This window comes from Esox lucius, chromosome 21 (assembly GCF_011004845.1).
Source record: "Esox lucius isolate fEsoLuc1 chromosome 21, fEsoLuc1.pri, whole genome shotgun sequence".
Classification (NCBI taxonomy): Eukaryota; Metazoa; Chordata; class Actinopteri; order Esociformes; family Esocidae; genus Esox; species Esox lucius.
In genome coordinates, this window is record NC_047589.1 from 21,901,230 (window position 1) to 21,927,454 (window position 26,225).

At 43.4% G+C, this 26,225-nt stretch overlaps 1 protein-coding gene across 3 annotated transcripts in view; it reads right to left on the reverse strand.

The window, feature by feature from the left end:
- The window catches only part of ofcc1 (orofacial cleft 1 candidate 1), an 88,034-nt gene that overhangs the window by 27,123 nt on the left and 34,686 nt on the right, over positions 1–26,225 (reverse strand). For all 3 annotated transcript variants that reach the window (XR_004575035.1, XM_034289209.1, XM_034289210.1), the window contains exons 12-16: positions 22,453–22,541; positions 19,041–19,192; positions 4,764–5,027; positions 2,662–2,914; positions 1,855–2,018 (exon numbers count right to left, since the gene is read on the reverse strand). Coding sequence is in view for 2 of the 3 variants with exons in the window: in XM_034289209.1 (XP_034145100.1) it covers positions 1,855–2,018; positions 2,662–2,914; positions 4,764–5,027; positions 19,041–19,192; positions 22,453–22,541 (922 nt within the window). In the remaining variant the exon portion in view is untranslated. The remainder of the gene's footprint in view (positions 1–1,854; positions 2,019–2,661; positions 2,915–4,763; positions 5,028–19,040; positions 19,193–22,452; positions 22,542–26,225) is intronic.

The following is a 26,225-nucleotide window of genomic DNA, read 5'->3' on the forward strand; positions in this document are numbered from 1 at the left end:
AATTAAAAAAGGATAACAGTTCATTCTATCTATACATATAGCCCGGGGCCTTTTTTTAGAAATAGGTCACGAGCTGTGTCAGAGCTCTCCCTCTGACAGCCAATAAGAACGTGTAACCCATAAAATTATCAGCCCTCCTCAGCCTCGTGGCCTACATTCAGTACAACCCTCCCGCTGACTGAGTGGCAGAAATCATTATTACGGGCTGCTGTTTTAATATTGTCCATTTAGCTCAGAGCCGATAAGCGTCCGCTTACGGAAAATGAGATGGTAGCCTTTTTTCCCCTCCCCGACTGATTCCGAACTGATTCATTCAATGGAAGAGTTCTTACATTTGGAGATGTTAATGGGATTCGGTCTAATTATCGGCCTCAAAAACACACACCTTGTTATGCGGCGCGTGTTTCTGTGTTTTTGTTTTAGTATTTCACACACGCGGCAATGTTATTCCCTTCCTCATCGCCAACACCAACAAATCGCTCCACTGGGTAAAAAAAAAACAACAACATTGCCTCGTTTTGGGGAAAGACAGTAATGGCTGAAAGACAGGATAATAGAATGGGCTTAATGCACATGCTGTATTTACACGTCTTCACCTTCAACCGCTCAGATGCAACAATCCCGAATCACCATCGACGGGCCTACCTTGAACATCCAATGGAAGGCGACCCTCTCCCGAGCCAATCATACTTCAGAGACATTTTCTCCAAAGGACAAGGTGAATCATGGGAGAGAGATTCATAAAGCGCTTTGAAGAACCCCAACAACATAAACATGGCTAGAGCTACAGTTCCGCCAATGTTCCAGTAGTGGTAATCTGATAGGATCCCTCTGATGAGCACCTTAAACGTTGTTCAAATGTTTCCCGTTCATCTGCAGTAGCAGCAGGGCCCCTTCAATATGAATATGGTGATCAACCATGCGTATCCATACGCCATATCTAGTGATTTCATCATCACAGGCACGCTTCAATATTCACGCTATGCAAAAACACATTTACCTAGCCGGGAATTAGCCACGCTTTAGATGCTCTCTTACCAACTGTGGAGTGCCGTTCGAATCGACAATCGCGTGTGGCAGTTGGCTATATGCATAAGTAATTGCATGAGACTCTAAAATCACAACCGATTAGATCAACACTTGCTTTTTGCAGACAGAGTCGAGGGAAAACACATACACATACATGGAGATGGTCGGGGGTTGGAGTTATTTTGGAGCGGGTACAGGGACTGGTGGACAGGATGGTGAGCGCTAGAGAGGGGGCTTACTTTTCATTGGCAAGGTGTCCCCAGAGGCAGGACAATCCAAAAATACCCCAATGTTAATGATTCCTAATTCGCTACTCTCTCTTCTTGTGTTTCCCCATTGTTGTGACACTTTTCAGCCACTAGGAAGGTCAGAGAAGGCGGACTCAACGTTGTCACAGAAGCCCAATGTGACAGGACAGGTCTGGAGCTGGATCCATGTCTGGTCCAGAAATGGGCTGTTTTCCAGGAACTGAGACATGGGTGTTTTCCAGCACGGATGGGAGATGCCAATTTGGCTCGTGCACTAATAAACTACTGCAAACAGATAATGAAACTACACCTGCATGGCCAGATTTTACGTGCGTCAGGTACCGTAGCAGTTAGAGTTACTAGATCAAACTCCCAAGCTGGCCAAGTGAAACATCTGTTGTTCTGTCCCTGGGTAAAGCAGTTAACCCTAATTCCTCCCAGGTTGTTGCTGTAAACGAGAACGTGTTTTCAGTCAACTTACCTGCAAAAAGAAAAAACATATGGTGGGACTATAGGATATTTCGGACATCTTGTGCCGGTGACATTACCCCATGGTTCGAATGTTTCAGATGCTGACCTGAGGAAGTAGAGGTACAGGATGGTGGAGGAGAGGAGGAAGAGGACGGAGTAGACAAAGACGGTGATGACCACGCCTGCAGCCCCCGACCCGACCGTCCGGTAGAAATGCCAGTAGAGTTTGGCAGCGTCCGCCACGGGCCACTCGGAGCTGTAGGACAGACGCTGGGGAAACACGTAGCGCAACACCACCTTCAGCTAAACCTACATCCACTGGACACACAGGGGGAGACGTGTCCAGGCAGAGGACGGCACAACATGTCCACAGTGAAATCGACAGGCAATAAGAAAGGCCAAGAGAAACCGGGAGACAGCATTTGGCTGGACGTGCATTTGTCAAGGACCTCTGTGGTATTACATTCTGTGAGGAGAATGTAATACCGTGCTCTCATCTCTTCATTAACAACTATATGATTAGCCATATGATGTGATTGGACATTACACCTAGGATATGATTGTATATATTACACACATATTGGACTTCACCCTGGATTCTAATATATATTCATTTACGGTTGATGGTGGTTATTGAAACAATAGACCAAATATCCAGGGAGAAATATATTACACAGGTGAAATGCAGGTTCTTCAAATAGCCCATTGTCAATGGGTCGGTAATAGTTGGACATTCTGGGTAATCATTTCAAAACTGAATCCCCGTTGTCACAAAGTCAGATGTAACCATTTGTATTGGTGTAGGTTTTCTTTTTGTTGCTGCGCGTTTAACTTCTAAAGTCACTTTGCAAAGATAAAGTCAACCTCCTATTTAAAGTGAGCACAAGTGTCCAAGTTATTTTAAGTGACTTACCCCCAGGATGGCGTCCACTGCAAAGACCGCCAGTGGGTCCAGCAGTGTCCACACTCCCAGAGCCATGATAAAGTCTGACGTGAAGGAGGGGAGTGAGCCAAACGCTAGCTGACAGGCCCATCTGATCAACAGTAGGAGCATTGTGGCGGCGTTCAAGGTCAGGGGTCCCACCACCACCATGGCCAATTCCTCGCGGGTGTGAAGCAAGGAATTCTGGTAGACGAGCTCTACGGTGTGAGCATAGAACTGGAATCTGTAGAGTGGAGTGGAGGAAAAGAGTGCAGAGTTACCCCGCATCAGGGCCGAGGGCCAAACTGACGATCCGTTCTTAAAAAAAAAAAAAGATGTGTATATAATTAACGGCATAAGCCTACTGCACTGTCAAAACATTTACAAAACAAATGTGCATCACAACCAACAACATTTCAGATTATGGTGGGAACTGAAATATAAATGAAATCAAATGCAACAAAAGATGATGGATCTACCAATCAATGAATCGTAAACTCTCCGAACTTCAGCAAGCTAACTCCGGAGTTTGGACGGAGAGGTACCATGTATACTGTACGCTCAACAATTTACATCAAGCCTCATGAGCTTCTTAATCTACCATTGGCGAGTAGTGCTTGTGTTAGGGGAGCGGTGCCTGTTTTGCCCATTAATTCCCGTGTGGTTTTTCTAGAAGCTCTGCACTCTCAGCCACTCTCCATTACTCGTCTGGATGGCCCATTTGTGCTCCTCCTGATCCAACACCACACTACGCTAACCCCACTGCTTTCTGTCTTCTGAACAATTCCTCTATTCCTCTCTATCTATTCTAGTGTGCCTACAACGGATGTCAAGACGCTTCCAAATCCCTGACAACTTTTACAATTCCGTGACCACAATAAAGGGTTCCCTGTGATCATAAACAGTCATCCTATAGCCCTGTGATCCTACACCCCTCGATTTTAATTGTCCATACCTGTGGTTTGTACCAGGTGTTACACATGAAATGTTCACAGTAATATGCATTGTTGACAAAGACTTTCCATGTGAAGTCGGCCGTAGTAACAGTGAGGTGGTCATTAGAGTGAGCCACGGAGGGGTTGGAATGTCTGATGGGCATGTGGTGCTCTCTAATGACCGGGTCCGAGGGCTGGTGTGATACGCCGGCAAAGTGGCTCTAAGCCACCTGACTAGGGATGACGTGTGTGTGTGTGTGTGTGTGTGTGTGTGTGCGTGTGTGAGACAGCCAGAGAGAGCGTGCATGTGTTTGTTTGTGTGAGGATGAGTGCTGGGGGTGTTGGGAGAACCGCGTGGGGCCTGAGTGAGTGTCTGGCTCCTGAAGGGCACGCTTTGCTGCCCGCTGATGTCCCAGAGGCATTGTGGGGTTTGGAATGGGGGGGCAGGGGGTAAGCGGGGGGAGGCTGTCAGCACACTGGCCATCCACAGACCGTCTGAGATGGACACAGAGCTAGCTGTGCACCAACATTGCCCATTACAGGGACAAATGCTCAGAGCACGAAGCAACCGGACATGTGGAACTTGTCATCCGCTGGTGGCTGGTGACCCCCTTGATATCCACATTCTGACCCCCCCAACCCCACCCCCCCCCACACCCCCAACTTAGCTTTTCCATGATTTAATGCTTATGTTTGTTTTCTGTTGTAAAAGTGAGCTTGTAAGCATATTCACAGTCACTTGCTTTAAATGTGATACATTAAATCAACAACATATGCTGTGGGGATAAAACAGCCTCTCAATGGAAACCTATTCTGCTGGTTACGAAACACTGTGTAGAAAATAAGAAACAATACATTCTTTACAAATAATGTTCAGGGACCGTAGGCCTGCATGTTGAAATCAATGAATTCTCCCAGATGGTTTAATTAATGCTCAGACAAGTCTTGTTAAACTGTTAATGGGTGGATTTTTAACATATGATGGTGTTGTACTGTATGCAGTTTGAGGGTGTGTGCATGTACACACACACACACACACACACACTCTGCTCCACTGTGCAAGCCATCGCCTCCTCCCTTTCCTCTCTCTCCTCCCCACACACACATACACACATACACAGCGGAGAGAGAGGAGGATATCAAAGGAAGCACACTCACTTGTTGACAGGAACCGCGATGGCCTGGAGGAAAAGCCACTGGCTGCAGTAATGCAGGTAGAGCCTCACAAACCAGATCAAAGCCAGGAGCGGCATAATGAGGCCGAGCCGCGCCGCCGCTGCCGAGGAGGAGTGCAGGCACCAGCCTCGGCGCAACGGTGACAGGCCCAGCTCTGACGGGAGCATGCGGAGAACCAAACGGGCACGCTCAGTGGCCCCACCACCGCTACCACTGCCAGGGACACCGGCCGGACCTCTGACGGGCCTGGAGATGACAACAAACATACATACACATGTACACAGTACATACTCTGGGATATAGGGGGAGACATATACAGACAAAGGGCAGGAAACAACCCTAACCGACACATGCAGCCCCGTATCTGATCTCCCTCATCAGACACTACGTCTGATTATTCCCTTCCCAAGGCGTTTCTCCCTTTCCCCCTCTCCCTCGTTCATTCCCTCGCTCTCACTCCCCCCCCCACTCTCACTTTCTCACACCCTCACTCTCTCTCTCCCCCCCCATCTCTCTCTCTTCCTTCCACTTCCTCTCCATCCCTCTCTCTCTGTCTGTGTCGGTCTGTCCCGGTTTCTCCTCCACACAGCCCTGATCCTGCTCAGCCATTCTCTTTCATATGGAGGGGACAGATGGAGGGTTTGGATGGAGAGGGGGGGGAGTGGTGCTGGGCCAGTAATGACCTGGCATGCAGACCTGGCAGGCCACATTAGGACAGGACTGAGAACATAAGAGTTCCTCTCTACAGGGCTCGAGTCTCCCTGACCTTCTCCATACCTCAGCACACACACACACACACACTCTAACATAGGCACGCATGTGCAAAGACACAACGCATCCCCTTTGTCAGTGGGAGTCAGAGAGTAGGGTGAAGGTGCATCCTAGTGTTTCTGCAGGCAGTGGCCTGTGGACATCAACAAGACAAAACCATCTTTCTGTTCCCAAAGATGCTTGATATTCACTTTGTAGTGTGTACCCTGGGAAATGCTTTGAATATAACGCCTAAAGAGGGAAAGCCAGAAGAAACTATTGTTTCCCTCTCTCTCTCTCTTGCTCTCACCCTCCACCTCATCCAAATGAACTGATTCAAGTCAAGTGGAGCATAATTCACCCAAGATTAAGTCATAGGATGTTGCCGGTAATTTCCTACATCAAGTCACAATAACCTGAAAGTGATCATGAACCAAACCCTGAAGGAAGACACTCTGTGAAGTGTTAAATTATTTGTGTTCAGTTCTCAGGTTTCCACGCAGATAAACACGAGAGATCACTTTGAGTTCCTCTTTCCACGTGGGAAAGCTCGCTTTCATTGAGAAAATGCCCAGTCAACAGTTATAGACTGTAGATAAATATTCATGCAGCGCTCTGAAACAAACTGGTACAGAGAGGATAAACTCTGCAGCGTACAAGTCAATTACTGGTCAATTTAAGAGTGGAAGGAGGCGATGTTACTGCAGCTTTGATTGTTTTTCTCCTGCATGTTGTGAATGCGTACGTGAAAAACATTTTCAACAGTGGATTAAAGTAGAATAATACCAAATGCACACAGACAAAAAGCATTCTCAATGTACGTATTCATCTAGCAGATACTGTGTGTAGGGCGTTTCAAAACCTAGTTAGACGCTACATGCTGTGAGTTTTTAAACAAAGTGCACACATTGTTTCTACATTTTTCTTTTAACATTAAAAAATAGCATTTCATCATTTAAGGCCTTGTCAGGACTCCAGCTTTGTTGTGTGGCATAGAAAGGCTTTTAGCAACTCTGCAAAAGTGAAAATTACACAGTAGACAAAAACAGTTATGTGTCACAGACACTGGCAAAATGCTACCCTGTTGAGAGGCTTTCCAGGGGAACTGCAAATACAACATGACTCCAATCTTTCATGCAATCAACATATTGATGATGTATGAATATGAATGTTTTTAGCTGTTACCACACAAAAGGCCTCTTCAAAGCCTAATGGGATGAGTGATGTGACACCCTGCTACTCCCCACCTTGTTACTGTCCACCTTGTTACTGTCCACCTTGTTGCTGTCCACCTTGTTGCTGTCCACCCTGTTACTGTCCACCTTGTTACTCCCCACCTTGTTACTGTCCACCCTGTTACTGTCCACCTTGTTGCTGTCCACCCTGTTGCTGTCCACCCTGTTGCTGTCCACCCTGTTACTGTCCACCTTGTTACTGTCCACCCTGTTACTGTCCACCCTGTTACTGTCCACCTTGTTACTGTCCATGCTGTTACTGCCCACCCTGTCATTCTCCACCCTGATACGGTCCACCCAGGCACTGAAATCAAGCATGTGCCTTTAATGACAAAATAAATTAAGTGAAAAAGTAAAGTGAAAGGAACTTTTATTGCTGTTGTTGTCATCATTTTTATGTTTCAAAAGCACAACATTTGTGAAACGACCTTGCTAAAAATAGAACATCTCCCTCTCCATTATCACACGGACATGGAAGCCATACTTTTTTTTATAGCAATATAGCATAAAGTAAGCAGCAAGAAGGGACATGTATTAAGCCTGTAATTTGGCATGGGTAATGACGGCAGTACTGTGAGGAAGATAGTGTGCCGTGGAGTTTAAAGCTGATTTATGTGGAGATGGCTTCAGGGTTGAAGACAGGAAAGAAGGTAACCCTGAGAAATACCCCCCCCCCCCGTTAATACTCTAAATCTGGGGACACTTAAAGACCGGACTTATCCTTTATTTTGTGGATTAAGTTATTTGCAGTCAGTTTTGATTTTTTTTATTTGGGCCACTGGCATTGTTTTGCAAATGCGCCAAAACCACTTTTTTTCTTAAGCCCCATCATGGCGGGAACAAATTATTGTCTGTAAGTAGAAAAGAAAATGAAAATAAATGCTAGCTACAGACTTGCCTGAATGTGCCATGTGATTGTTTTTTCACAAATGGAACGCCTATCAGTGTTAGGAATCAAACATGCATCACTTGAAGTGAAAGGAACAATAACTGGCACAAAGAACAGATATCTTTATTTACATTCAATGGAAAGACCCGAACAAGAGAAACACTTTTTATTTCCATATGTCAGATTTGTCTGAGGTAACAGTAACCCTTATAGAAGATGATTTTAAATAATCTCAGCTCTTCTTTATTTTCCAATTAAAGACCACAATTCTGTAGCCACGCAATCACAGCAAAAAACAGCACGGAATTCACTGTTGAAATGTTGGAACCAGTAGCGTAGCAGTTCCAGTGAAGGGCGCAGCCAGCCACAGTACACAGGGACCTCTATTTCCCCTCCAGTGTATCAGAGAAAACATTCTTAAATGAACGCAAAAAAGGCAAATATCTTCCAAGTCAGAATCCCCAACAAAGTATCTTTCTAACTCCCAGTTTTCAAGCAACCCCACCCCCCCCCTGTTTTTTTTTACTCAAGCAGTTTCACTTAACACAAGCGTCAAGTCACAGAGCGATGGAAAGAGAGCAGTGCTTTTGCGGTGATTGATGGTAAATCGTGGGATTAGCAATATCACAGTGTATGTCTCCTTTATAGCAGCGTGTTTTATACAACACATCCAACGTGTGCCTGAACTTCAAGGAGGATTTCACAGGCCTGTACTGCACTGAGTTACAGTACCTGGGCCTTTGAAGTGATAGAGAGGGAAACCATGGCTGTCTGTTCCTCAGAGGCTGATGGGCTTTTTAAGTTAAGGGTCGTCACTCCGCTCTTCAACAGCCCTGGGCTCCGTTTCAGTGCATAGCACACACGCAATAGAGTGGGATTTAATTTCTACTCTACTGAGTAAACTAAGATCATGACCTATGACCTTATTGACAGTAGAATAAACATGGCATAGGAGGGGAGATTCTGACCATGTGAATCTTAGGAAAAACATTTCCTGGTAAACCATGAGCTTGGACCGAATGTTTCAGTCAAATCAAGGGCACAGTGTTTCCAAAAGCCTTTTCCCATCCTACTAACAATGAGTAGGAACATGTTGTAGGGGGCACGACATGACACGACATGACATCACCCAGCACAAATCAAGCCTTCATAGAGATGGAGTTACCTATGGACAGTAGGTGGTATTCTTAATCAAGCCTTCTTAATCAAAAATATTGTGAACATCCTAAATGCACTCTCTACAATAACATTTATGAAATGTTAAACATGCATTTTAGCAGAGGTGGTATTTCTCTAAAAGCACCTAAGAAGCACATTACAAAAATAACAACAGCAAGCCCACAGGGCTTTAGATACAGTCATTCAGTCATTTTGATATTGTCTTATGAGAAGCTTTATTTGTTTGTTCTTTTAAGTACTTAACATTTTCTAGAGGTTTAACTTTAGCTTTTTTTCAATTTGAACTGCTACAATTACTCAAGCATCTTTGCATTTATATGCTGCCCCCTTTAAAGGATGCTGGGAAACTGAGATAAACATAAATTATTTTCATTGAGAAAATGCGAAAGCAGTAGGTATTTGGGGTATAGTAAAAGAGAATTATGGCCTCATGACTCAGCTGTAGAATTGGAGTACATCATATAATTAGAATAGTATAATCCCATACTGCCAAATGAGCTGAATTATTTGCTGTTGAGAAGAACTGCGAGTCTGGGTTCTCTAACCTAATCAAAAGTAGCAAACAAATGTGTTCCACTTAATTAGGAGGCCTTGTTTGACTAATAGCTGCCCAGGTCTTTTTAATGCAGGGAGGAGGCACTCACATGCGAGGCAATGAAAAGATAGCACTGGATGTTATAGTTCTGGCTGAGATAACAGTCAGAAAGGTATTGCTGAAGCCAAAAAAAAGTGGGGAAAAAACATGACAACCAGCCTGTTTGTGTATGTGAGGTAGCCATACTTCAGTGTTTTTCAAACAAAAATGCAACATGTGGCATTTTATAGACTTGACTAACTTAGCATGGGAAGGATTAAAACGTGGAAATGGCAGGTCCCATAGCGATCCATAAACAGAGCTGGAAACATTAGAATTGGCACCAGGGATCAACAAACCAACGAGGGGCTTCCCTTACCCCTTATAAAAAATAAATAAATACACCAAGCAGGTTGCTTTCCATCGCCTAGCTAAGTATAATTCTGACCTTTAAAACAGTATCCAGTGCTTTGTGGTGTGATAGGGCAGCAGTTTAATAACCAATCCGATTAAGGCAAGGAAAACAAATAATCATAAGTGGTCCGGAGAAATCTATTTGGGCAGGGCACTCTGGGAGGCCCCTGGAGGATGGCATCAGTACTTAACATGGGCTTCATTCTCATCGTGACTTCATCTTCGTAACTGCAGGACAGCGTGTGAAAGGGGACAGAACCTAGCAATGAAAGAGAGAGAGATGCAAGAGAAAGACAGAGCATAAGAGAGGAGCCACAAAGAGAGGAGGGGGAAGAGGGAGAAAGAGAGGAGGGGGGAGGTAGAGAGGAGAGAGGAAAAGGAGACACAGACCGACAGATAGGATTGGAGAGAGAAATACAGAGAAGAGAGGGAGAGAGAGAGAAATACAGAGAGGAGAGGGAGAGAGAGAAATACAGAGAGGAGAGGGAGAGAGAGAGGAGAGGGAGAGAAATACAGAGAGGAGAGGGAGAGAGAAAGATATACAGATAGGAAAGGGAGAGAGAAAGATATACAGAGAGGAGAGGGAGAGAGAGAGAAATACAGAGAGGAGAGGGAGAGAGAGAAATACAGAGAGGAGAGGGAGAGAGAGAGGAGAGGGAGAGAAATACAGAGAGGAGAGGGAGAGAGAAAGATATACAGATAGGAAAGGGAGAGAGAAAGATATACAGAGAGGAGAGGGAGAGAGAGAGAAATACAGAGAGGTAGTGGTAGTCCGGCTGTGTGCCATAAAGGCCACGCCTCCTAACACACTCCCGGTAGGTGCGCCACGCCTCCTAACACACTCCCGGTAGGTGTGCTGGCGTGTCAAAAGACCGTCACAGCCTCTCTCCCTCTCCCCCTCTCTCTCTCTCCTCCTTTTTCTCGATTTCTCTCCCTCACTCAAATTTAAATTGCTTTATTGGCAGAAAAAAACATTGCGTGAATATTGCATCAATGTATACAATATATTGTTATTGAACAAAGCAATACATGTAAGTGAGATATTAAGGAAATAAAAATGTCATAGTAGAAATAAGATGACAGTTGTGAGTACCAATGAAAATTAATTTCATTAAATAATTGGGAAAAAGAACAGTAAACAATAATGTATTATTAATATTTTAATAATACATTGCCCTCTCACTCTCTCTAGTGTTAAAGAGGTGGTGGAGATAGGACATGGTGTTGGGCTGGTCCCCACCAGGAAAAAATCATGTTTTGAAGGATAGGGTTAAGTTAAGGCTCAGAATCAGGATAAGTTTGGGAAAATGTGAAAAAAAATATTCTGGGACCCAGAAGGGAAGAAACATTTGTGTGTATGGGTGTCATTCTTCACCAGCCAAAGAAGGGGAAAGAGACAACCGACTCCTAGCATCCATGCAAAACCCACACACTCACATAACAAACAGGTGTGGGAAAAGATGACTGAATAGAATCCACAACAAAAAATTTGTGCCACACATGCCAATAGAAATAATTTAGTCCAATAGCTAGGAAAGGCTAACAACAGGTCAACCGCCAAGCAATCACTAAGAGAGCGTGCTTTGGCTAAAACTGACAATGGCCAAAATGGTCAGCCAACATCATGTTTAGACACACAAACATGTCTATCAGATGGCTGATAAAATCAACGGTAACAGCTTGTCAGCTTATTAGAAGACCAGCTCGTCAGTCATGTTTTTCTAATAGAAAGTCACGGCTGTGTTTGTTTGGACAAGATGAGGTCGTTGCAAGTACTGTATGTTTGTACTACAGTACATTAGTTAGTGTGCGTCTGTCATGTAAAAGTCACTTCCCTCCAAGTGTAATTTATTGTTCTATAAAATAAAAAAAAAAGAACTCAGGGAACTAGTCCAATGAGTCAAACTTTTCGGGATGTTTATTGATTTGGCAATCTTTTTTATTTTTCAAGTCATCCAGGGAACATGTGAAGACAAATGAAGTGGAAAAGAGTGGTACCACAGCATCACCTCTGCCCCGGCCTTCTGTGCACTCTGCACGCCTCTTTTCTTTCCAGGTCCGTCTTTCATGTTCAATCCCTCTCTCTCTTGCCAGGCCTAGGAGGGCCTTCAACTGATCGTACGCCCACTTTCACGGTGATGGGCCAATGGTGTCAGGGCAGGGGCCTGCCTGTCATCCAGCTGACAGCTCGGATTTCCGTGAAGAGGGAGCCACCTCTAGCATGACCCGGAGAGGCGAAGGCAATGTGCGCCCAGGCCACGGTAGGGGCCACGGTAAGGGCCACGGCAGACACATCCCGCTCCGCTTCCTGCCTCTCGGCTGCAGTGAAGGGCCCGGGCAACCTGGGGTGGCTGACCGCACACCACCTCTACCCACAACTCCACCGAGGATTATGTCAAATTTGATTGACCCCTGAAAGTTTGGGAAGCGAGCGAGTAGCGCAGAATGTGGGATTGTTGAGGCTGCCCGCTGTTGTTTCAGGTGTCTCGGCCTCTCTGCTCTCTTACAGCGATTCCTCTACAACCGGTGATTACATCAGTCTCATTTTTTCGGTTTTCTTTTTTTTTTTTTTTACAGTTATTTAATAGAAATTGCTATTCAGTGACTGAACAAGTTACATTTCAGGAATTCTAAAGAAATGTAAGGAAAACACTATCATTTCAAAAGTAAAGTGAAATAACAGTACAGCAGAAATCTACCCTAAACCATATTAATTAAATGTTTCATTTCCAACGGTAAAGCCACACAGTGCTGTCCCCTATCCCGTTTCCACTCCTGACCCCGCAACATGGCCTGCTTCTCTTGTGGACGTGCAGGCAGCCGGAGAGGCGGGCACAGTGGCACCTCGCCATGCCCAGCCAGGGGAACGGGAGGAAGAGCATCATGGACCTACAAGCCACCAGGCTGGAGGGGAAAATGGGTCACTGTGTTCCCGGCGTCCGGTGATTCCACACAGTCCACAATCACAACAGTTGCGGTTCTCACAAAGGAAAAGAAATAAATGACAGAGATTTCCTTGATGCCATTGTGGACTGCCAGAATGCAACATTTGGCGTTGTCCCGCACCAGTGAAACCGTTAAATTGATGGAAGACTGAATGAACGGAAGATAAATGGAGAACCGAACCAACAGAGACCCCGCACTGTGGTTAAACTACGTGCTAATGGATCATAAAGACAGTATTACTCATCAGAGTCCTCTAACCAACCATGACATAGCTGCCTTTCAAAGAGTGCTTGCTACAGCTCCAATAATATAAATGAAATGCATAGAAAATAACCTTAATGCTAAAGCTGACCAAACAGTAACAACTAACATATAATGCACCCTAGTGGTACCATTTAATTCCAGAATTAGAGAATGACAAGCAGCGATAAGAAAACAAGCCTGTACAATGCTATGAGACAGTAGAGTCTACCAGTTTAGCACAGAGTGGATGTACAGTAGAGATAGTGGCATCATGGTTTGGCCTCTGGAGGCAAAGGGTGTCGTTACACTTGCCTTATCTCTTTCCCTTCCCTCTAACAGGAAAGTCACAGATATAATTGATATGAGATTTAGGGGGTACATTTCAGTGTAATTAGAGTCTTGATAATTGGGCTAATTAGATCTAATTGTTATGTGAGAGTGAGTTTGATTAAAACAGGTTTCCCCAAAACGAGAGAAAAAATTTATTTAGTTGCTGAGACATTGATGAGACACATTCAGCAGTCTAATTAATGCACAAATATGCACAAACAAAAGGAAATACTAAAACACATTTCAGATTGTGGACAAGCATGTTTTCTGTAAGGAGCCGTAGTCCTGATCAATGCAGTTGACTAATGAGGCCTGTTCCCATATAAGTACAGTCCCTGTTTGAGTCCCATTCAAATGCAAATGTTCAAAAAACTGAAAAAGATAACCCCTTCCACAAAAGAGACATTTTTCAGTACTTATAAGGCTCTTTGTAGTTGGTAACAGGGGCATCCCCAGAGTTTCTGAAAAGTTGGGGCTCGGCCTTAAAAACCAGGGCTGACAAGGTAATATGAAAAAGGACAGAATACTCTGACACTGGCATTATAGCATTGGGCAAATGCATGGACACAGATGAGGAGAATGTATAATGAAGTGAAATTCTATCATTTCCGGTCACACTGATTCCACACTGTTTTCCACAATAGTTTTTTTAACTCATTGTGAGATGCCTGCCTGCTGTTTATAGACAACCACAACGACCATCAGCTGCTTGACGTTTAGCATGCACGCTCCACAACTGCAGGCATCAAGACCGTTAGCAAGTACGTTGACTAGGAACACATTCTTATTTGCAGTGATGTACTGGGCACAATTAGAGCTAACTGTCTGGCTCAGAGACAGAGGAACCGGTTTTTTAACCTTAAATTTAGCCATGTTTCGGTTTTTGGTCAGACGCTTTTACCAATAGGTGACCTGCCGGCCTTACACATGCATTCACGACGTAATAAAAGCCATCAACAGCATAAGAACGTATTGACCCTAAAGTGTGTCATTTTTCACTAGGCTATTGTGGTGAAGATCTTGAGGTTACAAAGTAGATAAACAGCTTTTATTTCAGGGTAATTGTGTACATATTGGTTTCAGAAATGACAACACTTATACATAGTCCTTGCATTCAACTGGGAAAACTGGCTTGACAGACTTTTCTGGTTAATCAGATACATCATTTGTGCAGTCATAAGAGAGTGGTCAATCTCCAGTCTTGATTCTAGGCTTTGCAATTGCCTTTGGAGTCTGCTATTGGTGTCTGTTAAAATGAGGACAAACGCGATGTCAATTAAAGTCAACAGCAGCAGAATGAATTCTGAAGTGTACAGAAACACATGCAAACGCAAGCAAATGCCTTCAAACCATCTGTTTCATTATACAGCAAGGCAATGACCAAAATCATACTGCCATAGCAACTAGTTTTCAAGGCCCGAAATTGGAATGTTTTTGACTGCCCCAGTCAATCTCCAAATTTAAAAACCATTCAACTTGCCTTTAATTTTCTGTTGATGAAATGTAATGCAAAAAGTCCAGAAAACAAGTGAAGATGTCGGCCGTACATGCCTGGGAGAGCATCACCAGAGATACCAAGAACGGGTCAGTGACTTCAGGCAGTTCGTGCTTGCAAAGGATATGCAACAAAATACTAAACACAGTTCTTAATTTGGAGATTATGTAAACCTCTCCCAATGCTTATGGTTCCTTGAAATAGGTAGGGGAATATGTACAAAATAGGGTGGTTATTTTTAAATAGTAAAAGTCATATGTCCACAAATCCCTGAACATTTTAAAATATATACATTCATCGTAATTGTCAGATCTTTTTTTAAATCCAAACATTTGGAGTTTTAGCCAAAAGAAGAACAATTATTAATAATCTATAAAATGTCCCATTACAGCAGATTGTTTGGTTGAGGTCATTTCTGTTCAACGGCCTATTTAAATGCAAATAAAAGTATATCTATTTCAAGCTTCCAATCATGATGTTTGGATTCTCTATAGTGGACACATTATTCGTTGAGCTCACAAACTTTACAGCACTTGTGATAAAGCTTCAGTTAAATTCTACATAAAATTTTCAAGCAGAGGGCCTGTGCACCAAGATATGTACCATATTGCATTGGATTTAACTGCTAATTTCGATGCATTCACAACCGTTATTTCCAGTGCTAGGGTGAGTGCATTCAGTTTTGCCTGATGACTGGTATTTCTTTGGAAGGCTGATGTCTAAATCTACGGACAGTTTGAATTCCACACAACTTCTAATTCTGTTGTATACATTTATGAGGACCATCGTGTCGTGGACGTAAATGAATCCACAATTTCCACCACCAGCCTGTCTTCTGCTAACTCTTTGTCCACTGTAACCAGGTTCTTATTTTACAGCAATACATAACAATGGCCTGCTGAACAGGTAATAAGCAAACTAGACAAACGATCATGATCACTCGGCTCAATCTAACATTTCCCAGGCTTAGTGTAACTAAAAGAAATGATTGTATCTGGCATTGATTTATACATTTTTTACTTATAGTCCCGATGCTTGTCTCAAACCACCGCTTTAGCTTTTTCCTAATACAAATGGTGCTGAAAATTTTTTGATCACACATGGCAATCGCTGAACATTATAACAGTTGGTAGTATGGGAGTTGTAAGACCTAACCTCAGCTATATGAGCTAAACAGCATGTTCAGTCTGCAACCTGTTATACACTATCCCCATAGCGGACAAGATTCTGACCCAAACCCATTCAGGGCTAAAGTCCTGGAAACCCGGTCCTAGTGACGATATTGGATTGGTCATTCTAAAAGTGACTGAGACGGTAAGCAATTGCAGGCAACACTTTCATATTCCCGTTTCATTCATATATAAAAAAAAGGATTCCTAATCTGACACCCTCAAAAAAATACAGGTTCACTCTGGACTTACTGCTCTGTTGAACAGTTGCTTTGGCTTGTGGTCAGTCAATACGGTATTAGTCAGGTGAAATATGTTTACTTTAGCAAAACTTGCCGCAGTGCTATTCAGTAGAAAATTGCAATGCTATCCAAATCAAATTACAACACTAATCAAATAGTGATTTTATGCTCACATTCTTCTGAGAAAGGTGGTTACTTCAAATAAGGTGAAGGGACGGCATGTGTCTTTCATGTTTCTTCAAACATATCAACCAAGCAGGAATACCTCATGAAAATCATTCCTGGCCTATTTTCATAGTCCTTTCATTTGCCTGGAATTGACTGCTATTGTCAATACCTGCACTATAGAGCATTGTGTTTTTCTTTGAAATTGTAATTTGTGGTTTACGGTTATTATCGTGCCACGTATGTTTTGGGTAGAGTCGTGTTTGAGGTTGGCAACCAACAGCTTACTTTTGATATGCAAATCAGAGGGGATAAAATGAGGAGAATATAATCAAAACTGTAAGAAAGAGAAAGGTGAACCAGATACTGCCCCATCGAGCAAAAACTTCAAATGTAAAACATTATTTATGTAGGCGCTGCTGTATTACGAACAGTACACAACCTTCAAAGTATTTTATAATCTGTAATCTGCCAGAAGGTGTAAGTCATTTCTTTTTTCTGTAATTCATTAAGATGAACAGTCAATCTTCTATCTGTCCTTAGTGGTGATGCACAGCTTGTGTGCTCACCCGTGAATGTCCATTATTCTTGTGGAATTAATATCCAGCATTGTGTTTTATTTTAAAGGGAAATGTCAGCATCAGTACATGATGGTGCAGTGTAATGTGTTAATTATTGTTCTAATAATATTGTTTACACTTAATCAAAGTGCCTGCGTAAACCAAACAGGTTATTATCAAGAGGATGTGAAACCTGAAGTTAAATTAAATATCATGATACAGTATCTTGTGTTTTCAGCGATTTACAGAGATTTTCATCATTTGAAAACAAGACTGATCAGCGGTTTCAGTCTCCTGTGGCTCTCTAGATGGCAGTAATATCCCTCAATCCCCCCAATATCAATGTACACAATCTGCAAATAACCCAAAGCTCCTGAACGAGATAGTACCGATGACATCATTACAGTAAGAGCAGAACAGTTGACAACACCGTAACGCTATGCTCGTTCGCCAGACGGTAAAGACCTCAGGTGCTAGACATGACCAGCCCAGTTAAAAACACCTGCAGGACTGTTTGGATTCAATGGGAAAGAAAATATTAGTGTCTGCGCTTGCTAAGATGTAACGTGAACAAGCACCGCTTGAAGTTTGTGTACTATGTACACACGCAGATCATACTCACACATAGGACCAACTGTCAAGGGCATAAGGGCATTATAAGGGCATAAACCAAGGGCCTCAAATCACCTGAATGGTGATTGGCTGATAGCCGTGGTTATACCATGGGTATGACATCACTTTTTACTGTTCTAGTCGGTAACTGGTTTATAATAGCTATAAGGGATCTCGGGGGTTGTGGTATATTGCCAACGACTGTGTCCAGGTAGGCCACGATACAATGTCAGAACCACTCTTAGCCATGGTATATTGACCATATACCACACCCTTGTGCTTTATTGTTTAATAATGGACAACTTGTGAAGTGTTCCACCCATTATAAATTAAAAAAACATTAAGAAACAAACTGTTTTAAAGTAAAAGTAGTACTATATGATAAAACGGATTAAACTTTATGCTTTGTATAGTCTGCCTATAGAAGGTAATTATCCATTTCCTTTTTCCTTTATTTGGTATTGTATCATCATGTGTTGCTTTGTTTTTGTTGTAGTGGGGCAATCATGTGAATTCCCTCAGTGTGTTCGGAAAATGCCAGGGTATAGTCTCTGATCTTGTTTAATATGCCACCAGAAGCTAGAAATTACAAAATACCCAAACATTTCGAAACACTGGCCCTCTTTTTAATCCCAAGAGAGGGTGAGACTTTCCCTCTCATTGTAATAATGGTTGCAGAAATGCTGTGTATTAATTTATGTTCACCTAAAATAAAAACCTGCAAAACCTTTTCAGATAAGCAATAGACAATTAAAGTAATATTAAATGGGTATGAAAATATTTTTCTTCAACCACGGCATAGGTGTTTTATACAATGTTACAAATCCTGAGCTTTTTGTGATTAAATTATAAAACACCTGGCCAAAAGCCTTATTCAGTTTGCATCGTGACGGTATGATAATGGTAATAAACAACTAACCATCCAGGGACATTTGTATGTTGTTCCATCTCTAACTATCTAAAAGATGATCTATCTAACCACATGCTGAATGTACCATGGGCTCGGAGATCACTTCTCTAAATAAAGATATGTAACCCCACTTGGTTTACATTGCTGTACTTAAAGCTGGTATTCTTCATTAAGACGGACAGTATGGAGAACTGGAATCAGTCCAAAGTGACAGGATAAGAGCCATAAAGGCGAGTCCTCGCAATCTGTGATATCAAAATTACAGCCCTAACACTATTTTAATGCAAAAAAAAACAAACATTTATATGGTTTATAAACAATCAATTAATTAAGTGCATTGTTGATATCGGATAGGGTAAGACAGTTGGAGCATTTCGTTTAAAGATGCATGTGTCTTCACTATAGTAGCGATGGTCCGCGTTGGCCTATGGCTGCCACGGCTCTATTTCTGCCAGGTCAAACAACATCTCCTCCAGGTCACCAACATCTCCCCCATAAAGTTGACTCCATGGCACTGGAAGTTAGATAATGACTGGCGAGACTCACTGTAGGGAGAATGTATACTCCTCCATGTCTTCTGGTGAGAGATGGTCCCCCGGCCCTGCAGCCTGAGCCGTCGTGGCCCGTTTGTCACCCTGCTCCCCGCCCACACCGGGTCTCAAACCATTCATCTTGTTGATCGGCTCCTTCTGCTGGGGCTGAGACACAAATCAGAGCGGAGGCACATGAGGATGTGGTTGGAGCAGGAAACAGGGGATCACATGGTTAATGGTCATCACACGTTACCATTACATGAAAACCTTTTTTTGTCGTTTTGCAGAACCCGGTGTCCAGAGCAAATTATAGGAGAAGTTAGGGTTAAGTGCCTTGCTCAAACGGCACGACAAAACACACTTCAACTTGTAAGCGGGGGGAATTTGAAGCAGCAACTTTCCAGTTAACAGCCCACTAGGCTATCTGCCGGCCTGTGTGGAAAAAAGGACACCCAAACTGCACATAACCTCCACAAGACTACGCAGATGAAGAACTTTTCTTTAGGTGGGGCGGGGGTTTGCAGAAGAGGTTAAATGTGGCTTTATTCAGACTAGTCATGGACTGCCAGAAACACAGTCAGAATGGAATTAGGAAGTGGGTTTTAAATATTTCACATGCAGAGGTACTTCAGTGCCTGATATTATTTGTTAAGCCTCCCGACGTGTTAACGGCTGGCTTTCTCTCGTCCTGTCAACTGGTGCTGCCTTGCCTTTGGGTGGGCTTAGGTTTTCAGCTAGCTACAAGTTGTGAAATACTCCCTGATATATGTTAATGAGCTCACTAGCTCACTAGGGAAAAAAATTGCTTTCTGTCGCTCTCCATCTCTCTTTTCTCTTCCTCACTTCATCTCTCCTACACCTAAAAGATATTGAGCCCAGGATGGAGTAAATGGGGTAGGGCCCCTATAAAAGCTACATTGGTTTTCATAGTGCAGCCTTTGCCAAAGAAAGTGTGAATTCCAGAGTGATGATCACAATAAAAAAAAGTGGAGAGAGTGAAAAGGAGGGAGCAAGATAGAGAGAAAAGAAGAAAAACACAGGAGATAAATAAACCGCAATGTTCTTGGGTGTCTCTACAATAAATTTAATGCAATATCTTAAGAGCAAGAATTTCAACTGCTATTCCTGCCCTCTGGGCTGAAGTGGTCGCCTGGAGAAAATACATTTTAATTAGCCCGGCACCGCAGGTTGAGAGGGGGCTGAAATTTGATCCCCTCGTGCCAAGGTTGGGGCAGGTTTGAGATCACCACACTTAATCATTAGACAACTGGCTACAACCGGGTGACATTTGACAGAGTTAGCAGAGTTTAAAACCCTGCAGCTTTGTGGGTGTAGAAAAAAAAATAACACCTCGTATCAACAAACGTATTCATTTAAGAGGTCAGCTGTGCTGATTATCGGCCGTCTTGAGACTAGGAGCCACTTGTAACAGGGCTTCGGAGGGGAGCTCGCTCAGTAAAAGCCTGGGGAGCGTGTGAGGAGGACCGGGGCTCCTGCCACCACAGCACTGACATCACAACAACAAATGGACCAGGCACAATGGCAAGGCGGGCTGGGAGACAGCAACGCCAGCACAGCAAAGAAAAGCTATTCTGCAATTACCACTTCAAAGTATGGCAGGTAATGTACTAGGCTTTGATTAATTTAGCTTAAGTCCTGTGTAGCTCAGGAAGAGGCGTGTTCAGAGCAATAAAAAGGCCTGGCTGGCATTGCTGATTTCACAGAATTTGAGCTGCTTTGACTTGTCAAGCAGATCAAAACTGGCTTTGAAGACCAAAAAATACCTGTTAGTGTGAAATGTATTTTGACAAATCTCAGATAATAACAAGGGAGGGGTGAGTGTGTTTGTATGCATGTGTGTGTGTGTCTGCGTGCAAGGGTGTGGAGGGGTGAGAGTGTGTGTGTGTGTGTCTGTGTGCAAGGGTGTGGAGGGGTGAGAGTGTGTGTGTGTGTGTCTGTGTGCAAGGGTGTGGAGGGGTGAGAGTGTGTGTGTGTGTGTCTGTGTGCAAGGGTGTGGAGGGGTGAGAGTGTGTGTGTGTGTGTCTGTGTGCAAGGGTGTGGAGGGGTGAGAGTGTGTGTGTCTGCGTGCAAGGGTGTGTATGCTGCGTGTAGGGGTGTGTGTGTGTTGCGCGTAGGGGTGTGTGTGTGTTGCGCCGTAGGGGGGTGTGTGTGTGTTGCGCGTAGGGGTGTGTGTGTGTTGTGCGTAGGGGTGTGTGTGTGTTGCGCATAGGGGTGTGTGTGTGTTGCGCGTAGGGGTGTGTGTGTGTTGCGCGTAGGGGTGTGTGTGTGTTGGTTGCGCGTAGGGGTTGTAGGGGTAGGTGTGTGTGTGTATAGGGGTTTGTAGGGGTGTGTGTGTATAGGGGTTTGTAGGGGTGTGTGTGTATAGGGGTTTGTAGGGGTGTGTGTGTATAGGGGTTTGTAGGGGTGTGTGTGTGTGTGTGTAGTGGTAGGTGTGTGTGTAGGGGTTTGTGTGTATAGAGGTTTGTAGGAGTAGGTGTGTGTGTGTATAGGGGTTTGTGTGTGTAGGGGTTTGTAAGAGTAGGTGTGTGTATGTAGGGGTTTGTAGGAGTAGGTGTGTGTATGTGTGTGTGTAGGGGTTTGTAGGAGTAGGTGTGTGTGTGTGTAGGGGTTTGTAGGAGTAGGTATGTGTATGTGTGTGTGTAGGGGTTTGTAGGAGTAGGTGTGTGTGTGTGTGTGTGTGTAGGGGTTTGTAGGAGTAGGTGTGTATGTGTGTGTGTAGGGGTTTGTAGGAGTAGGTGTGTGTGTGTGTGTGTAGGGGTTTGTAGGAGTAGGTGTGTGTATGTGTGTGTGTAGGGGTTTGTAGGAGTAGGTATGTGTGTGTGTGTAGGGGTTTGTAGGAGTAGGTATGTGTGTGTGTGTAGGGGTTTGTAGGAGTAGGTATGTGTGTGTGTGTAGGGGTTTGTAGGAGTAGGTGTGTGTGTGTGTCTGTGTGTAGGGGTAGGTTTGTGTGTGTGTAGGGGTTTGTAGGGGTAGGTGTGTGTGTGTGTGTGTGTGTAGGGGTTTGTAGGAGTAGGTGTGTGTGTGTGTAGGGGTTTGTAGGGGTGTGTGTGTCTGTGTGTAGTGGTTTGTAGGGGTGTGTGTGTCTGTGTGTAGGGGTAGGTTTGTGTGTGTGTAGGGGTTTGTAGGGGTGTGTGTGTGTCTGTGTGTAGGGGTAGGTTTGTGTGTGTGTAGGGGTTTGTAGGGGTGTATGTGTGTGTGGGTGTGTCTGTTTGTAGGGGTGGGTGAGGGTGTGTGTTTAGGGGTTTGTAGGGTGGGTGTGTGTAGGGGTGTGTCTGTGTTTAGGGGTTTGTAGGGGTTTGTGTGTCTGTGTGTAGTGGTGGGTGTGTCTGTGTGTAAGGATGTGGGTGGGTGTGTGTGTGGGGGGGGAGACAAGGGAGACACTTGTTCTTAAATTATATTGTTACCTTGCAGTGCATCCTGGTCTTATCTTTCCCTGTCGATGCTCCACCCCGCCTCTCTTCATTCTCAGGAATTGTTCCCGTGGAGGTCTTCCCTGTAACATACGAACAGACACGTAGCTTTCATTAGCCAAGCATACGTGGCAACAACTGAGAGAGACAGTAACAAATCATCATGTCTACATATCATTTATGACCTGACCATTTTAATCCTGGTTCTGCGCACTCCACCTGTGTGGGTTTAGGCCAACACACACTTTGCACCTACAGAATGACTGAGCTGAGTCTGAGCAAAGGGCTCCGCAGCTTTAAGAGTTGACGTTGGTCATACAAAGAAAACAGGCACGTTTTAGACTAAACCTATATTATTTCTGCATTGACTAACACTATCTCAAACTGCCAAGCTGTAGGCTTGAATTTGTAATGATGATCGTTAATACTTTTATGTATATTAATGTCTTTATTTCTGGTAACTTACAAGCATCTACAGTATGTGCCATATACCTTATATCTTCTAAGTCAAATAAAACAACCTTAAACATAATTTCAGTCGTGATATTAGAAGACACATTTCACTGTCAACCATACATATTTGTTAAACCACTAATTTAGATTCAAGGAACATCCTTTATTAAAAAAAAATGACTGCAATATATTTCAAAATCATGCAATATATTCCTTAAATAGTTGGGTGTCAAGACATCAGTTACAATTTAGTTGAAATCTTTCTTCCCACTGCACCTGGTACCTGTACGCTGTGTAGTGATAGCAGGCTGAGGAAGTGAGGAAAGTTGTTTGCGAGTTTACAGGCTTCACAGGGTGATTATCCTCAGAGAGAAACAAACAGAAAGAGCAAGAGAGTTGGTGTGAGACAAAGACTGACAGAAAGCAAGAGTGAGAGTTAAGAGTGAAAGCAAGAGATTAAGAGAGTTAAAAATGAAGAAAAAGGGAAAGAAAACGAGTGAGAGTAAGAGAGAGTGAGAGATAGAAAGACTTAGGAAACTTCCCTACACACACATCTCCAACAATCTGAGAAGCCAAACCTTCCGAGCCTGAACGCTCTAATGCATACAATTAGACATGATGAAAAATCGGAAAAGAAATTAAATTTGGTTGTAATACATTTCTCTATTCTTCTTTCTCTCTGAAAATTACTTTTGAAGTGTTTTTCTCCCCTTTTTCCTTTCTCTCTCTCCCTCTCTCTTTTTTCATTTTTTTGCTGTAATTTAAATGGTAAGCCGCCAGATGTGTGTCTCATGCTTGAAGAGCCGGAGCTTTGCATTATTTAGCATATTAACATTCACAGAATTTAAAAAAGGGTTCCTGCATTGCCTGGAGGTTCTAATTAAGTAAACCTTAGCTTGATACATGTAAAAATTTCACTATGTGAAACTTTTTTCATTTTTTTTTTCAGCCAGTCACATCTATATAATAAATATGGAAACCTCAGAGATGATATAATTTTACTCTCTTGCTGCAGGATTAAATATATCAGTAATAATAACTTCTAAATATAGGCGACATATCAGCAAATCCTTCTGACGGCTGAAGTGTATTTAATGGCAAGACTTTTCAGCCTCCTCCTGGTTTTGGAGACTGACATAAGATTTAATTCCACCCCAGATGTAGTCCTTAATTACCAGGTTTTGCTGGTAAACATTTGAAATGCCTACAGATACAAGGTAATAAGGTTGTTCATTCTTTTAAAAGTTATTTTCCTCTCTATTATGTTATCATGTGATTGCATAACTATTAAACTCTGGCCTACATGGTAATATCTTTTACATGCATTGTCATCATTCAAATTCATAAAATGTTCTGTTCAAGAGAAATTTCAGTACATCTTTTTGCTGTGCAAAAAGCATGAGATATCAGTTCTCCTCACAGGAAGGCCTGAGAAAGATGGAGTGAGAAAGTTAAAGACGTAATATTCATGTGCTATCAAGTCAATCACCCTTGTAGTAGTAGTTTTGTATTATTATAAAACTCAAAAACCAAACAAAATGTTTTTAAGATGCCTTTTGAATAGCCAATACACGGCATTTCACAATAAATGAATTCAACAAAAGGACTATAATTTTTTCACTTTGTCATTTAAAATAAGCTGCATCTACACGGCCTAAAAAATTTACTGCATTCCAGAAAAACACAAACAAAGTTGACAAACTCCGTCTAACTGCAGTTTACAGACATAGCTCAGGTCCGATATGAGCTCACTCAGAGTTGAAGGACAACCGTCAGTGTCAGTGTGTTAAAACACCAGCGCTGCTGTTGATGGAGAGCAAGGACGTGTAGACGGACTCGAAGGAAGGCCGCCCAGGGCTCCAGCTGATCGTTGCTGGTCCACAGCCTCTCCGACACAACCCTGTCAGCAGCCCATTCACTGACTACCCTCTCCTCCATGGTGGATGTTTTAATGGGAGAGAAGAGAGAGCGAGCGAGAGCACCATACAGCAGCTTCGGGTTTAATTATGTTCACCAACCCTGATGCTCAGATGGTGTCGGGACAGAATTAGCACAGTGTTGACAGCTATAGGCTATGTCCATGAACTTGGAGGGCTGCTGCCACAACCCCAGCAATGCTCCCAGGCCAGAACAACAGCCTCCTTGTTATCCGGCTGGTTCTCCCTGAGCTGGGAGAGAGGAAGAGAGAGTAAGATAGAGAGAGCGAGAGCAAGAGCGGCCTAGGCTGAAGAAATATGGCCCTGGGGCCACCACACTGTGAAAGCCGGGGCCCTGGTACTGCTGGCGAAAGGCGACCGGCCGAGCCCTTTTTTTTTTTTTAAACTCACCTGGGCTCCTCAATGGCCAGTGATTGGTCCAGAGATGACCGCAGAGCCAAGGTCAGTGAATCATTGATTACCCCAGAGTGCTCTTGCTGCCGGGATTAGGTGGCAGAGTTTGATATACTACAATCGTGGCTATTGAAACGTAACACGGTTTACTCAACAGCGCAACCTTAAGTAGGACCAAAGCAGTCTCATTCCAAGTGTGAATATCATGCCGGAGTATTTCAAAACTCAAGAATACAATTATCACCATCACAATAACCAGCCCAGTTTTATTGCAAAGATTATTAAGTTGTTTGATAATGTTTTTGGTGGAACTTGAACTTGACAACGTTCCACTTGGGTTCCCAGTTGGTCCCGATGTAGAACACTGACCTTTTTTTGGGTTACTCTCGTGTTTATACAAACAGGCTAAAGCATCCGTTCTGAATTTCAACGGTTAAACCTTAATTGGCGTGCCTCATCAACTGACTAGAGAGGGGAACGCAGAACGTCGCAGGAACATTTGACTCTCGTGACCAATACCCTAACCCCGGAGGAACCTTCATCCTGAACGTTCAGGGCAGCGTTCCAGAGACGTTAAATGTGAAATCCTTGAAATTGTCATTGTGCTTAAGGGGAGAGTATTATGATGCACTATGATGCATTCACAGAATGAGTGGAGGAAAGCAACAATGCACAACTATACCCTCTGAACTCCGATCCTCTGCAAGCAGTTACTGATCCACTGAAGGCAATCATAGAACACAGGCCTAATCTAATTAGTCATTTGGATTCAAACAAACTCCAGTGTAACCAGATCATTCAGTTAATGTGAAAGGTCAGTTAACCCACAACGCCTGTGGCGACTTGTGTGTTCAAAAGGCAAATAAACTCTGCTATGCACCGAGCAAACGACGCAAACAAAGTTAAACAGGATTATGATAATAAAATGGCAAGTTTACTTTCCTGACACAACAAAGTCAACAGCGTTTCTCCTCATATCTCCAA